Source organism: Rana temporaria, chromosome 3 (assembly GCF_905171775.1).
Source record: "Rana temporaria chromosome 3, aRanTem1.1, whole genome shotgun sequence".
NCBI classification, from domain to species: domain Eukaryota; kingdom Metazoa; phylum Chordata; class Amphibia; order Anura; family Ranidae; genus Rana; species Rana temporaria.
In genome coordinates this window covers 164,618,711-164,635,687 of record NC_053491.1, presented here as the reverse complement: position 1 = coordinate 164,635,687, position 16,977 = coordinate 164,618,711, and the positions used below count along the sequence as shown (strand labels likewise).

The following is a 16,977-nucleotide window of genomic DNA, read 5'->3' as shown; positions in this document are numbered from 1 at the left end:
TGATATAAGAGTAGTGTCATGTCACAACTGAGTATAAAAAAAGGAGAGGAGAGCCTCTAAGTGTAGCAATATGGTTACATTTAATGAAGGTACAACATTTATCAACTTATTGCTACACTTAGAGGTGCCTCTCTTCTCTTTTATACCCTGTAAAAAAATGCTTTGGTATACAAGTGCTTTGGATTACAAGCATGTTTCTGGAAACGAATTATGCTCGCAACCCAAAGTTTTACTGTAGGGAACAAACATGAAAACTTCCCATACGATACCAGATCATACAATTTTCATTAGTAACCTCTGATATAAGGGTAGCATGCAAAAAAAATAAAAAAATAAAACCACAGACGATCATTTGCCTGATAATCTCATTGTGTGTACAAGGCTTTAAAAGATGATCTTCAGGCTGTATGAAAAAAAATTAACAGTCAGCAGCTACAAATATTGTAGCTGCCGACTTTTAATAAAAAAACAATCACCTGTCCAAGGAGCCAATGCCATCCTCACCCAGGCCAGTTCTTCACTGGTCTTCAGGTCCTTGGAACCTGCATGTTTACTGTGGGAAGACGAATGAGTGGTTCTTCAAAGTCTGGGTGCCATAGAAATGGACCACAGCCCTGGACCTGTGGCCAACTCTGGCAATCACCTCGGTACATGATGCAACGACCAACGCAAGATCCAGTGCCCAAAGCGAATATTACAGGCTGGCCCTGCTGCAGTTCCCAAAATGTACACAAGGGTACAAGGGTAACCGACGTGGAAACTGCTAATGAGCCATAAGTCAATAATCAGTCAGGTCTCGATAGAAGTGTCAGACAAGTAAGAAAAGGATAGCCAGTGCAAAAAAAAGAAACAAATTCTCCAACAGGAGAGAAGGTCCATCGCCTAAGGACACTAGTAATATGGATACACTGGGAGGCGGTTCCCAGAAAAGCTTTTGCCAGCATCCAATCACCTGAAGGTAGTGGCATAAAACCCATGGTCTATTAATTCTTGTGTCCTGTACTGTGAAATTATGATATAAAATGATAAAACCAGTACTTGTCTTGGTATATAAAAAGGTTCAATCTCGTTTTGGCCTTTTTTTTTTTCCACTTCAGACATAACCATTTACCGGGGGAAGGTGGCGAGGCTTTACCGCCATTCATTTGCCCACCATGTCTCCTTCTGGTTTCGCATCATATGTGGAAGTTTTTATAAGTGGAATTTTTTTTTTTTTCTTTTCTTCTTTCCCTTTTTTTCCAAATCCACAAGGAACAAGTATATACATTGCTTACAAATTTTTTTTTTTTTTAACACTTTTATGCCTTCGTGACCCCTCTACCAAACCCCCCCCCCTCCCCTCCCCCTGTACCTCCAGTTACCTTTCAGTATCTTCTAATCATTCTTATTTTCTATCTTATTACTTTCTTAAGTTGTGTCCAGCCCTGAAAGTCTAAAAAATCTTACAAAGTCCTATGCCCTATGCACCCATTAACTCCGCAAATACCATGGAATGTTTGAACTCTGACCACCTTGACCATGTTTTCTGGCCTTTCTGAGGATAGCAGAGCCTTTACTATATTTAGAGCATCAACTGAGGGGGGGGGGGGGGGGCATATCTCTAGCAGACTGGCATACAGGAAATAATTGCCAGCGTGGTACAGGACTCCTTTCTCGCTTTGACTCCATCACTATTACAATTTAGGTGTTCGGAAATATTGTGCTAGCCCTCGACAGGAGGATCAAAACTGTAGACAATTAGGGAACATAGTAATAATTTTCCTTGCAATTAGTGAGTACCAGTCTAAGCTGCATACCTCAACACTTTTAGCGAGCCTTTTTTTGTTATCCTCCTCTTCATTCCTTCTCCTCAAGTTATTAAGAGCTTCTTCTTGAAGTAATCTGGCATTATGCTCTTGTGTGTGTAGTCGTTGAGATTCATTGCGTTCTTCTTCAACCTGACAAAATAAGCAGGTGCAGTTTTTTGTAATAGTCATTTGTTTTTAGAAAACATCTAACTTTATTCCCAAAACAAATGCGATTCCAAAAGACAGATAAAGCTACCAACTTTGTAAAACTCTAAACAGAGTGATATTCCACAGGCTGTGCTTGTCCAGACACAGATGTAGTTACAAAGCTATTAGGCACCATGGATACTTATAGAGCCTAAATAGCAAAACAATAATATAACCACTATACACTATATTAGCAGTAGAAAAAAAAATTAAATATAAAACTTTAGATTGACATTTATCAATAAAAGAGCAGCTTTGCATGTCAACCAATCAGCTTATATTTTCAGCTTGTTCAGTTAAGCTTTGAAACTGGAAGTTAGAAGTGGATTGGTTGCCATGCATATCTGCTTCAGGTTCTTTCTGCTCCAGTTGCGATAAATTCAAAGTGTCCCATGGATTTGTACCTGTTTCATGCTGTTCCTCAGACTTCTCATTTCAAGCTCTAGATTTCTTAATGTTAGTTCCAGCTGTTGCTTTTCTTCTATTTCATGGCGGCACTGTTCCTCCTTCCTTCGGAACTGTTCTTTGCTCATGTCATGTAGCATTTCTGCACTCTTTCTCTTTTCTTCTTCTTGTTTGAGAGAAGACCTACCACAATAGGTACAAGATACTTTAATAGAATGTTCTGTGCACAAATTATTACTGTAATAGGAATCTTATAGGACCCATCGTTTGTTTTCTGTCCCATCTATCTAAAAAGAAGAGCTAGACTTTGATCCTGTGCTGTACATTGCATAGTACATTTTACACACAATATACAGCAAGGTATGTGCATCTAGGTGTGGGGATACAGCTATTAAAATACATCCTCCATGGGGTTAGTCCCAAACACTGTTGAAAGCAACTAGAGATATTAATTATAAATAAGGACATACAAAAAGGTTAATAAAAAAAGGTTAATAAAAAAAAATCAATAAATCGAGGAGGAGGCTTATTTATAAGAACTAAAGAATATACAAATACTGTCTCCAGACAGTAAAGTTGAAGTCTGTGACAATTTAGAACACCAGCCTTATGGTCTCTCCAAGTAAGGATACATAATCCGAATTTACAGATTTACATGCTATTGCTTTTTTGTCTATTTATCTATTACGCAGCTAACAGGTTAATCTTTTTTTTTTTTAAATAACAGTAATTTTCTTAAAAAAAAAAAAAAAAAAAAGAAGAACAAGCAAACTTTTAGAATGAACCCCCCCCCCCCTTCCTCATTCATACATTCAGACATCTTAGGCCTTGTACACACAGGCAAACATGTACGATGAAAACGGTCCGCATACATGTCTGCCCGGAGATTTCTGTATGATGGCTGTACACACCATCATTCAGAAATCCGTGCGTACTCGATACACGGCGACGAGGCCGCGGCCCTGCCAGTTCAATGCTTCCACGCATGCGTCCAAGTCATTCGACGCATGCGAGGGATGGCGGCCGCTCGGACATGTACGGTAGGTCTGTACAGACGACCGAACATGTCCGACGGACAGGATTCCAGCGGGCGGTTTCTAAACATGTTTAGAAATATTTGCCCGCTCGAAAAAGGCCCGGCGGGCAAATGTTTGCTGGAATCCTGTCCGCTCGGCTGTACAGACGACCGAACATGTCTGCTGAAACTGGTCCGCGGACCTGTTTCAGCAGACATGTTTGGTCGTCTGTACGGGGCCTTAGATGTATCCTAGCAACCCTTCAACCTGCCATAGTCTGGTAGTCAGTGGTTGGGAAGTGTTAATGTCTACAGTACTACAGTAATCCACATTCTACAGTATGTACAGGTACTCATGAGCCAGGCATGGTTAGGGCATAAAATGGCTGACCTGTACCTATACTGTTGACGGCCCAGCATTACCTCCACCTGCAATAAATGTTCAGAAAATGTCACCCAGTAATGTTCTCACCTTAAGCTGCTTATATCGCTGTCCCATTCCACTTTGTTGTATTCCAACAAAGACTTGAGCTCTCTGTTTTTCTCTGTCATTTGCTGTATTTCTTTTCGTTCTTCACGCAGTTTTTTAACTTCTTGGGCCAGTAATACATGCCGTTGGTTTTCTTTTTCTATTACCCGTTCATATTCATGAATAATATTTTGCATTTTCAACACATTCACAGAATCTGAGCCATAAAATAGAAAACAAAAACATAAAAACAAAAAGTGGTTATTAATTAACTCAGGATTATCTGGAAAAAAAACACAACGGATCTGCCAACCATTATTAGGTTTGCATTATACTTAACCTCTTCACGACCGCGCCACTGCCAAAGGATGGCTACAGCACAGCTGCACATTGCTGGGAGGACATCATATGATGCCCCTTGTCGCGGGCATCTGCAGGCATCAGTGATCGCTGTGTCAAGCACAGTTGATCACAGGGTAAACAGGATTTGCTGGTTATCGGCATTCTTCTCACACTGACAGCGCGAGAGGAGAGCCAATAACCGGCAAATCCACACAGGGAACATCTACACCTATCATCAGTGCAGCCCCACCAGTGCTGCCTATCAATGCCGTTTATCAGTGCCCATCAATGCTGCCGATCAGTGCAGCCTCATCAGCGAAGGAAAAAAATACTGATTTGCAGAAACAACAAAAAAAAAAATGTTCCCCAAAATTGTCAGTCTTTCATTTGTTTAGCAAAAAATAAAAAACCCAATGGTGATTAAAAACCACCAAAAGAAAGCTCTACCGGTCTTAAAAGAAAAAATCATAAAAATGTTGTTTGGGTACAGTGCAGCATGCAGCATGCAATTGTCATTGAAAATGCGACAGCACTGAAAGCTTAAAATCGGCCTGGGCAGAAAAGAGGTAAAAGTGCCCAGTAGGCAAGTGGCTAAACAATAGAGGGGGAACATGGAATCCAGTTGGGCTTTACGGATGCAATTAAAAGGCAGGTCTACTTAGGGGTGCATTTATCCTACACCAGCCCATGCTGGAAAAATTCTACAAGTTAACCACTTCACCTCTTGAGCAATTTAACAATAACATTTTGCACACGTTAAAACGAAGCTGTCTAGCAAAATTATTAGCTACAGGTGTTAGGGCAAACCATATAACACTGCCAAGGGTACTTACAATAAACAGCATTTATTCAAATGGTTTCAATCTTTTTTAAAAGCAGAAAAATTGCTAAAATCAGTTACCCGGAGTTGTGCTTGAATTTTTTAGTGGCTTAAAGTTGTCATAAAGGCTAAAGTTTTTTTTTTCCTTATTGCATTCTCTGCTGCTCTCAAGCAAATCCAGTGATGAGCGAGTGGGGGGCTGGGCCAAGTCGCACTGTGTGTGTCAAACACACAATGCAGCTCGAGATCAAGCCCGCATGAGTGCCCCCATAGCAAGTAGCTTGCTATGGGGACACTCAGGACGCAAAAGGCGCAAGGAGCGCCGACAGGGGATCCCAGAAGAGGAGGATCGAGGCTGCTCTGTGGAAAACCATTGCACAGAGCAGGCAAGTATAACCTGTTTGTTATTTAAAAAAATAAATACTGTAAAAATGAACAGTGTTATCATTCAGATAAAAGTGGAAAATCAATTTCCCTACTGGGTGATCAACAGATATACAAAAAACTTTACAAACACAGTGGACTTCGTTAATGCTAGTGAAAGATTGTGGCACATATATAATTTTGGTTTTGTCCATAGTTCTGCTTTAAGGGCCAGTTCACACCAGACGCAGTTCCATACAATTTTGTGTGCATTTTTTCTGCACAAAATGCATGCACAGTGTTTTCCATGTATTCCTATGGCTCTAGTTCACACCATGCAGTCAGTTTCTGAACCGGAAACTGACTGCATTGTGTGAACTAGAGCCAACAAGAGCCATTGGAATACATGGAAAACACTGTGCATGCATTTTTAGTGCAGAAAAAAATGCGCACAAAATTGTACGGAACTGCATCTGGTGTGAACTGGCCCTAAGTGTAAAAGGTACCGGATGGGAAACCTGCCTGCAGTACCAGCCCTCCTCTCTATATAGCCATAAATATTGAAGTTCATCTAATGCAAACCTGCATGTTTGTAGAACGATTGAGGCTGGATCATGCATATAAGGCCAACTGCCATTTACAGCCTGCTGCAGATAAGAAGGCAGATTATGCAACATTTATAATTGTCAGTAGAAGCTGCATGTAATTAACCACTTCGTTACCGGGCCTATTTTGGCACTTTTCTCCTTTATGTAAAAAAATCACAATTTTTTTGCTAGAAAATTAATCAGAACCCCCAAACATTATATATTTTTTTTTAGCAGACACCCTAGGGAATAAAATGGCGGTCATTGCAACTTTTTTTCTCGCATGGTATTTGCACAATAATTTTTCAAACGCCTTTTTTTAGGGAAAAAACAGTTTCATGAATTAAAAAATAACAAAACAGTAAAGTTAGCCCAATTTTTTTGTATAATGTGAAAGACGATGTTACGCCAAGTAAATAGATACCTAACATGTCACGCTTTAAAATTGCGCACACTCATGGAATGGCGCCAAACTTCGGTACTTAAAAATCTCCATAGGCAACGCTTTATTTTTTTTTACAGGTTACTATTTTTGAGTTACAGAATAGGTCTAGTGCTAGAATTGTTGCACACGCTCTAACGCACGCGATGATACCTCACATGTGGTAAACGGTGTTTACATATGTGGGCGGGACTTGCATGCGCGTTCGCTTCTGCACGCAAGCGACCGGGACAGGGGCGTTTTACATTTTTTTTTTACTTCATTTTTTTATTTTTACACTTTTTTTGACATTTTTTTTTTTTTGATCACTTTTATTCCTATTACAAGGAATGTAAACATCCCTTGTAATAGGAATCGGTGTGACAGGTCCTCTTTATGGAGAGATGTGGGGTCAATAAGACCCCACATCTCTCCTACAGGCTTACAAGCATGAAATCAGTGAAAAAAATGTCACCGATTATATGCCGACAGCCGCGATAGCGGCTTTGTTGACTTCCGGGTACCGGGCGTGACATCATAACGTCGCGCCCGGCCCTCCGACGGTCATAGAGATGACTGTGACCGTCTGGTCACCAGTCATCTCTATGGTTCACCAACGAGCGCCGGCCGATTCGCTCTCCAGGCCCCCGATGGCACTGGAGAGCCCGGAGAAGCACCGGATGGCGGCGGGACGTCACCTCCCGCTGTCTAGAAGAACGATCGAGCGGCGGAACCGCCGCTTTGATCGTTCTTCTGGTGCACAGAATCACCAGCTGAAGACGGCGATATCTGAATGATGCCTGCAGCTGCAGGCATCATTCAGATATCACCGCTCAAAGTGGAGGACGTCCCAGGACGTCCTACGGATCTGAAGTGGTTAAAAGGAAAATTTACTACAAGTACAGCTTTCTACAACTATTACATCATTGTTTAGGGGTCACTCTTTAATTACCTTGGCCTTCGAGATTAAGTTGCTCAATCAACAGCATGGCATTTCTAAATGCAGAGGTAGGGACTTCATATTCTTCAGTTACTGAGCCTGATGATTGTGAAAAGTCATCCATATCCTCGTCATCATTGTCCTAAAGAGAGAAAAATACATTTAGATTGTGCAATTCAACTTCTTACATTTTTTACATGTTTACAAGGTAAGTTTTATGTATGTATGTATGTATGTATGTATGTAAGTAAGTAAGTAAGTAAGTAAGTATGTATGTATGTTGAATTTAATTAAAAAATCATATTTTCCTCTCTTTAAAATGGTACTAAATTCTAGGCTATTTTTTTTACCATAATGCATTCTTTCATTAGGGTAAAAAACACCCCAGTGCCACTTATTTTTGGACCTGTGATCCATGCTCACCACCACTACCTCCCTGCATCACTTCCCTGATCTTCTGGATTGCAGAGAAGGGTACGGAAGGGAGCACAGTGATAAGCTCCTGCTGCCGCCAGTCAAACTCCTGGGAGGAGGGAACAGGGGCATGCTTTGCTGGGAACCTTGTGTACACCCATAGATGCACACAGCACCATTTGGGAATGCGCACAAACAAAGCTGTCTCCTCAACAGCCAGCTAAAGGGACCCCCACAAACCGGTTGAGACCGGGGGAGAAAAAATAGATTGGGGACAGGAAAGAGGACAAATAAAGAGACAATGGTAAAAACAGGAATTTTCCTGGTCGTCCTACGGCGGCACACAATGGGTTAAGCTTTCTTCTAACCCCTAAAGGAAGAAAGAACTAAACTAGCAGTGAGACAAGTTAAATCAATTAATTAACTGCAGTGAGTCCACCTGTCCTGAGCCTATAAACCGCCCCCAAGAACACAGACACACGTATTTTTTTCTTTCTTCCTACCTTGAAGAGATGAAGAAGTCGTGAGGCAAGTGCTCACCCCCGGTGCTTCTGGGTTCTTGAGCTATGGGGCGGCCGTATACCGGGTGCTACCTCCGGTCCCTCAGCCTGCACCCCGTCATCCCCTGGTCCGGCAGCAGTGGAATTGATCCCGGTGAAGCCGCCATGCATCCCCGTTCTGCGACGGCTACATGGGTACCGGGGATGTTTGCGCTCCATAGGCCGGAAGTGGCCGCAGCGGACCGCGCACACCGATGACGCACTTCCGGGAGTTCCGGAGTTCGCGTCCAGGACCGGAGGGACGAATGTAAGCGCCAGTGCGGCGGTATTATATATCATTATTCCCAATTTTTTTGTGACTAAATGTGCACTGTTTTGTACTATATTTGGGCAGCCAGGTCTGTGGGTTGGGAAACTCTGCAGCGTCACTTCCGGTCGGGGTCCCCTCACTATTTCTGACTGGCGAGGTCTGCAATGGCTGCACTCAGCCTAGGCAGCAGATTCCTCGGCCGGTCAGAGGTGGGAGCATATTCTTATATTGCCCTTTTGGTATTAAAATGTGGAAGTCATTTACTTTAAAGGGGGGACTTTCTCTCTGTCTCATCTTTTTTCCCAGATGGCATCCTCTGGAAAAGTCAGGAGAAAGTCCAAACATACCTTGTGCAACAAATGTGACCAGCCCATGCCAGAATCATATACAGATAACACCTGTGTATCTTGTTTAAATCAACCTGATGGTGCCAATTCATTTCTAGCATGGTTTAAAGGGGAAATGTCCAATACATTTAAAGAAATTAAGGACTCTCTGGTGCCCAAGAAAAGGAAAAGAAGTTCCAGAGATATTTCCCCCGCTGCATCTATCTCCTCCTCAGGGGAATGTACCGCTTCCTCTTCGTATCAGGAAATTCTGTTTGAGGATCTGGATGACGATTTGTATCTGTTACATAAGGATAAGGTTCCTAAGTTACTGTCGGCAGTAAAGGACACTATAGAATCCTCCAAAGACGTATCGGCCAGGCCGAAGAAGGATCAACTATATTATTTTCCTCAGGTTCCGGAGATGAGATTTCCTTTTCACCCCATTCTTAGTGATTGGTTTAAAAAGGACTGGCCCAACGCTGACAGGAAAACTGATGCGGGGGCCCGCTTTAAATCTTCTTACAGGTTGGATCCTAAAGTTTCATCCGAATGGGAAAACCCACCCAAGCTCGATCTGGCGGCTGCCCGGATGGTTAGGAAGTCTCTGTTTCCCTCAGATGAATCCTCCAAATTATCTGACCCTTTAGAACGCAAGGCAGATAGCTTAGCCAAAAAAAAGTTACCTAGCCGCAGCCTCCACCTCAAAAATTGCAGCTTCCTCAATTCCGGTAGCGAGAGCTCTAAGGGTCTGGCTGAGTCAATTGTCTCTAGATATAGAAGAAGGGGTGCCTAGAGACTCTTTATTGAAAGATATTAACATAATGAAGTCTGCTGCAGAATTCTTATGTGATGCCCCTGTGGACGTTCTAAAGTTTTCATCCAGATCCCTCGCTTTATCCAACGCGACCAGGAGGGCGCTTTGGATAAAGCAATGGACGGGTGACTTATCATCAAAGTTCAGTTTTGTCAACATGCCTTTCCATCCTTCATCCATGTTTGGTCCTCATTTGAAAGATATCCTCAAATCTTACAACGAGGAGAAAGATGCTACCTTTCCTGTGGAGAGGAAGAGGCCTAGTAAGCCGTTTTACGGAAGATCCAGATACTCCCCGAAAAGGAGTTATTCCTTTCGGGGCAGAAGACCTTTCTATAAGAAGAAGCAGGATTCAGCGACAGCCAAAAAGCAGCCCTTCAACAAGCCCAAGGAAGCTTGACGCCATCAGCGCCTCTCCTCCAGTGGGAGGCAGGCTGAGGTTTTTTTCTCAGATCTGGCAAAAGACATCATCAGACTCCTGGGTAACAGACATCATTGCCAGAGGGTACTCTCTAGAGCTGGATTCTTTTCCTCCACCGAAGTTCATGCTCAACAAACCCTCCAACCCAGTAGTCCTAGAATTAGTGAAAGAGTTCATAAAAAAGCACGCTCTAGAAAAAGTTCCGGATCAAGAGAAATTCCAAGGTCTCTACTCCCCGATATTTCCAGTACCAAAGGCCTCCGGAGGATGGAGGCTAGTAATAGATCTCTCTTTCCTGAACCGTTTTTTTGTGAAACGCAAGTTCAGAATGGAGTCAATTCGGTCTGCCATTGCGAACATAGAAGAGGGCGACTTCCTAGCGTCAGTCGACCTTCAGGACGCATACTTGCACATCCCTATCCTAAGATCTCACAGGAAGTATCTACGGTTCGCTCTGCTATTCAACCACCAGATTCTCCATTATCAGTTCACTTGCCTACCATTTGGCATCACCTCGGCACCTCGAGTTTTTACAAAGGTGATGGTGGTCCTGACGGCGGCCCTTCGCCTACAGGGGATATGTGTAACACCCTATCTAGACGATTGGCTAGTCAGGGCCCCCTCAGAAGCTATGTTGAGACATCATCTTCTCAAGACCCTTCAAATGCTGGACTCCCACGGTTTTATGGTGAACGTAAAGAAGTCTTCTCTGATTCCGGCTCAGATCATTCCCTACCTTGGGTTCACAATAAACACACTTCAGATGAAGCTGTTCCTTTCTCATCAGAGAACTTCCAATGTCCAACAAGCGATACAGGATCTCCTAGAAATCAAACACTGCTCAGTAAGGAGAGCGATGAGGGTTTTGGGTATGATGACTTCATCCCTGGAGGCTGTTCCATGGGCCAAGGCCCATTGCAGAATGCTTCAGAACTGCATTCTGTCCCAATGGGACAGGAACCGAGAATCCTTGGAAAGGACTATCAATATTTCTCCTGTAGTGAGGAAGGATCTCATTTGGTGGATACACCCTCAACGCTTCCTGTGGGGCAGGTCCCTCAGGGCTCAGATTCAGACGGTCCTCACCACGGATGCCTCAGGCTCAGCCTGGGGTGCCCATGTGGGGGACCGTTGGGTACAAGAAGCCTGGTCTCAGAAAGAGCTTCAGATGTCTTCGAACTTGAAAGAGCTTACGGCAATCAGGAAGGCACTCATCCATTTCAGACCCGAGGTTCTCAACAAGGCGGTTCAAGTTCAGTCAGACAACTTAGCCACAGTTTTCTACCTGAACAAACAAGGAGGAACACGGAGCCCCTCTATGCAGGAGGAGTGTGCCCGCATCATGCTCTGGGCGGAGGAGAACCTTCTTTCCCTGACGGCCACACACATCAGAGGTGTGGACAATGTAAGAGCGGATTGGCTCAGCAGAAACTCGATCTTGCCGGGGGAGTGGGAGCTGAACCCTCTGGTTTTCAGGAAGATCACCTCCAAGTGGGGCTTGCCCGAATTGGATGCTATGGCGAACTCCCAGAACAAGAAGCTTCCCCAGTTCTGCTCCCTTTCCAGTATGGGGGACCCGCTAGCGATAGATGCTCTATCGATAAGCTGGAAGAATCTTTTCGTTTACATCTTTCCCCCGATTCCATTGATCCCGAAGGTGTTGCAGAAGATTCGGGACGAGAAAGTGAGGGCAGTAGTAATCCTACCATTCTGGCCCAGGAGGGCATGGTTTCCACTAGCCTTGAATATGGCAAGGAACCAGGTCTGGAAATTACCCATCCAGAAGGACCTTCTTCTCCAATCAGGGATGCTCCATCCGGACCTCGAGAAACTCCAGCTTACGGCATGGAATTTGAACTCAGATCCTTGACGGCTCAAGGCCTATCGCAGGAGGTTATAGCTACCCTCCTAGCTTCTAGGAAGCCCGCTACCTTGAAAGTCTACAGTAGAGTGTGGTCCCTCTACTCAGCATGGTGCGCCAGGACTTCATCTTCTCCTGAGCAAGTAGCATCTCTCTTACAGTTTTTACAGGAGGGCTTCCAAAAGGGTCTAAAGCCAAACACTCTGAGGGTCCAGCTGACTGCCATTAACTCCTGCCTGAATGGAATATTTTCAAAAACACCCCTTGTCAGCAGGTTTTTCAAAGCAATTAATAAAATAAGACCAGCCTTCCATAAACCGTTACCAGCCTGGAGCTTGCCCTTAGTGCTAAAGAGGTTAACATCACCTCCCTTCGAGCCTCTGGAGAGTTCATCCTTAAGGTTCCTTACTTTCAAATGTTCCTTTCTGGTAGCAATTACGTCCGCCAGAAGAATAAGTGAGCTTCAGGCCCTGTCGTCCAAGGAACCCTATCTCAGGCTGCTTTCGGATGCAGTAATTCTAAGAACTATACCGGGTTTCCTTCCCAAGGTTTCCACCTCCTCGAATATCAATCAGGAAATTGTTTTGCCTGTGTTCAAAGATGGTTCTGAAAATGGCCTACACCTCTTGGATGTTAAAAGAATTATCTCGGCTTACTTGCAGAGAACCTCAGAGTTCAGACAGTCTGAGGCTCTGTTCCTACAATTCCAAGGGCCAAACAAGGGGAAAAAAGCAAGTAAATCTTCGCTGGCGAGGTGGATAAGAGACACTATCAAACACTGTTACCTTTTAGAAGGCAAGGATTCCCCTCTTCTCCTAAGAGCTCACTCTACAAGAGCCACAGCTGCGTCCTGGGCCGAGAGGTATCATGTTCCAATGGACCAGATCTGTAAGGCGGCGACATGGGCTTCACCGAACACCTTCATAAAGCACTACAGAATCGATGTAGTATCGTCCGAGGAATCAGCCTTTGGCTCGAGAGTGCTTCAGGGTGCCTTAAACCATTGATCTCCCCCCCTTTTCTTTTTTGCACTGCTTTGCAAATCCCATTGTGTGCCGCCGTAGGACGACCAGGAATAGGAAAATTTATTCTTACCTGAAATTTTCTTTTCCTGTAGTCCGTAGGCGGCACAGGTTTTCCCTCCCATTAAAATTACTCTATTGCTGCATAAAATACGTGTGTCTGTGTTCTTGGGGGCGGTTTATAGGCTCAGGACAGGTGGACTCACTGCAGTTAATTAATTGATTTAACTTGTCTCACTGCTAGTTTAGTTCTTTCTTCCTTTAGGGGTTAGAAGAAAGCTTAACCCATTGTGTGCCGCCTACGGACTACAGGAAAAGAAAATTTCAGGTAAGAATAAATTTTCCTAATAATAATTAAAAAATAATAGGGTTTATTATAACTTTAATTTATATTCCCTTGTCTGTAAACCCCAAGCCCCTAAAGCGATTGTAAAACAATCATCTTGTAAAACAACATAATGTAGCTACAACTTGTAATAGAGAGTCTCGTCTCAGGGCTGCTGGCATGTGCCTGATTTTGATCATCTGCGCCAAGCAGCTAAATAAAAAACGCACCAGGCGGAGCTCCTTGGTGAAAAGGCATCTATAGCCAAGTATTCTTGTTCCATTTTCTAATATTACTACATTTGTTGTTATCTGTATCTGTCATTACAAGGGAGACTCATTGTCCCGGTAGGATTTTTTATTAGATTGTGATAAATGTGCCTGGAAGGTGAACAAACCACTGGAGACTCAAAGCGGTATAAGAAGACAGGAGGTGATTCAGGCCAATTTACAAACTTTAATAAAAAAAATATAATTATACCTTAGACTTTTCATCAACAGGTTTATCGGCTGCCCTAAAATAAAAATAAAATAAAAAATAATGACTGCAGGAATACATCTTAGCTTGCACATCTATAGATTAGCTAGACTGTAAAACAAAATCTTGTTTTCAGCAAACTGTTTGCAGACACTGTGTGCATCATTTTTAGAAGAGGCTTCCTTCTGGGACGACAGCCATGCAGACTTATTTGATGCAGCGTGCGGCGTATGGTCCGAGCACTCACAGACTGACCCCTTCAACCTCTGCAGCAATGCTGGCAGCACTTATATGTCCATTTCCCAAAGATAACCTCTTGATATGATGCTGAGCATGTGCACTCAACCTCTTTGGTTGACCATGGCGAGTCCTGTTCTGAGTGAAACCTGTCCTGTTAAACCGCTGTATGGTCTTGGCCACTGTGCTGCAGCTCAGTTTTAAAGTTCTTGGCAATCTTCCTATAGCCTAGGCCAGAGATATGCAATTAGCGGACCTCCAGCTGTTGCAAAACTACAAGTCCCATCATGCCTCTGCCTCTGGGTGTCATGCTTGTGGCTGTCAGAGTCTTGCTATGCCTCATGGGACTTGTAGTTCTGCAACAGCTGGAGGTCCGCTAATTGAATATCCCTGGCCTAGGCCATCTTTATGTAGATCAACAATTTTTTTTTCCAGATCCTCTGAGGCCCCGTACACACGTCCGAGAAACTCGACGGGCAAAACACATCGTTTTGCTCGTCGAGTTCCTTGTGAAGCCGCCGAGGATCTCGGCGAGCCAAGTTTCCCTGTTGACTAACGAGGAAATAGAGGACATGTTCTCTATTTGGCCCGACGAGATCCTCGTCCGTTTCCTCGGCCGAAAGTGTACACACGGCCGGGTTTCTCGGCAGAATACAGCTCCGATCGAGTTTCTGGCTGAATTCTGCCGAGAAACTCGGTCGTGTGTACGGGGCCTGAGAGTTTTTGCCATGAGGTGCCATGTTGAACTTCCAGTGACCAGTAAGAGAGTGAGAGCGATAACACCAAGTTTAACACCCTGCTTCCCATTCACACCTGAGACCTTGTAACACTAAGTCACATGACAGCGGGGAGGGAAAATGGCTAATTGGGCCCAACTTTGACATTTTCATTTAGGGGTGTACTCACTTTTGTTGTCAGCAGTTTAGACATTAATGGCTGTGCTTTGAGTTATTTTGAGGGGACAGCAAAGTTACACTGTTATACAAGCTGTACACTCACTACATTACATTGTAGCAAAGTGTAATTTCTTCAGTGTTGTCAAAAGAAAAGATATAATAAAATATTTACAAAAATGTGAGATACTGTACCGCCTTCCACACAAATATAAAATAAACCCACAGGCCCCGAGTATGATGGATGCGACCATAACCAAACTTGGCCAATATATTTGCAACAAAAAAACTCCTAGCCTGTCTACAATGTCACCAAGCCTGTTGTGGTTCAAATGTTATTTGTTCAAGAGATAATAAAAAAAATTCCAGGACGAGAAGCCTCAGATAAAACCGTCTCTCTAGTCCGGTCAGCACAGCAAAGCTAAACAGCTCTCATTTATGCTCCCTAAACCAGAGGGCACAAGTTTCTATCTGAATGCAATAGTACAGGTCTTCCTTCATGATACCTGTGTCCCTTAAAAACAGCATACAATGAGAAGCGAGTATGCTGAAAATAAGCTGCAGCAGATTACCTGATGCTAAATCTCTAACAAATGTCAGTTTTATAAATCCAGTCATAGAGATTCCCCGCTACCTTTTGCCAGGTTTCTGTGATGTCTCACTAAGTGTTTGGCCATCAAGTCCTTTCAGCACATCTCCATTCTCCATTTGCTTCTGTACTTTGGAAATATTATCATCATCTTTCATTGATCCGGACTGGATAGAAGGTCTGAAATTTTTCCTGGATTGAAAGCAAAAAAGGAGCTTGGTAAATGACTATGGAAATCTAAAGATGGGTGCAGCCAAATATATGTCATTAAAGTCACTTGTGGCAAAGGATCAGAATGATGTTGACCACAGACTCAGATAACTGTATATAAAGCATTCAAACTGAAATTTTGTAGAGATACTGTATCATCCTTTTAACTAGCTTAAAAATAAAATAAAAATTAGTAAACCAAGTACAAGAGTTGTGACTAGTGCTAAAAACTGTTATGCCGCGTACACACAACAGTTTTTCATGACGAGAAAAATGCAATTTTTTTAATTGGTCGTTAAAAACGGTCGTGTGTGGGCTCCAAAGCATTTTTCTCGATGAGAAAAGTGGGCATTAAAAAACGGTTGTGTGTAGGCTTTAACGACGGGGTAAAAAAAACGCGCATGCTCAGAAGCAAGTTATGAGATAGGAAATTAGCATAATCCACCCAAAGGGTGTCGTTGTACGTCACCGCGCTTTGCTTGAGCATTTTTTATCACGATCGTGTGTAGGCAAGGCCGTTTTAACGATCGGGTTGAAAAAAAACATAGTTTTTTCTAGACCATTAAAAACGTCATTTTTTACAACCCGAAAAAGGCAGGCTTGAGAGGAATCACGTCGAGGAAAAACGACGATTTTTCCATGACATGAAAAACAGTCATGTGTACGTGGCATTAGGACTCTTGAACATGATACTACTGTTTGAGCATCTACTTTTTCCTTGTCAAAGCATTTTATTGAATGAATATGATAATCCAAGTACAAATCTTGTGTTAATCTTGTTACATGTTGTAATAAGTTATCCAACTTACAACAGGTTTGAAAAAAATAAAAAAAATAAAAAAACTTCTTGGTCCACTATATATGTACAGATAAATAAATGATATAAACTCAACAGAAAATAGAAAAGTAAATAAATCATTACATCAAGATATTCATGACTGTATTTGGAAATACTATTTATCATATAAATAGTTTTACTTGGACCTGGAATATTGAAGTATAATTATGTAAAGCAGTACTTTATTACTGTTTACATAAAATGAGTTATAAAATAAAAATAAAAGGATAGATAAAAAAACAAAAAATAAAAATGGATAGGATAGGATAGTAGGAAAATAGAGAAGGAAGTGTAGAAGTCCACGGAGATGGTGCGAGTAAGTTGGCCTACAGCCTGAGTGTTTGAACAGAACACTATAATGTTCACGATAATGAGTAGGGA

The 16,977-nt window shown here is 42.8% G+C and overlaps 1 protein-coding gene across 3 annotated transcripts in view; it reads right to left on the bottom strand.

Annotated features, from left to right (window-relative positions):
* LOC120931860 (ankyrin repeat domain-containing protein 26-like) overlaps nt 1-16,977 on the bottom strand; it is a 138,271-nt gene that overhangs the window by 48,189 nt on the left and 73,105 nt on the right. For all 3 annotated transcript variants that reach the window (XM_040343752.1, XM_040343753.1, XM_040343751.1), the window contains 6 exons: nt 15,594-15,740; nt 13,833-13,866; nt 7,369-7,498; nt 3,887-4,100; nt 2,399-2,582; nt 1,797-1,937 (listed from right to left, as the gene is read on the bottom strand). In XM_040343752.1, the coding sequence (XP_040199686.1) occupies nt 1,797-1,937; nt 2,399-2,582; nt 3,887-4,100; nt 7,369-7,498; nt 13,833-13,866; nt 15,594-15,740 (850 nt within the window). The remainder of the gene's footprint in view (nt 1-1,796; nt 1,938-2,398; nt 2,583-3,886; nt 4,101-7,368; nt 7,499-13,832; nt 13,867-15,593; nt 15,741-16,977) is intronic.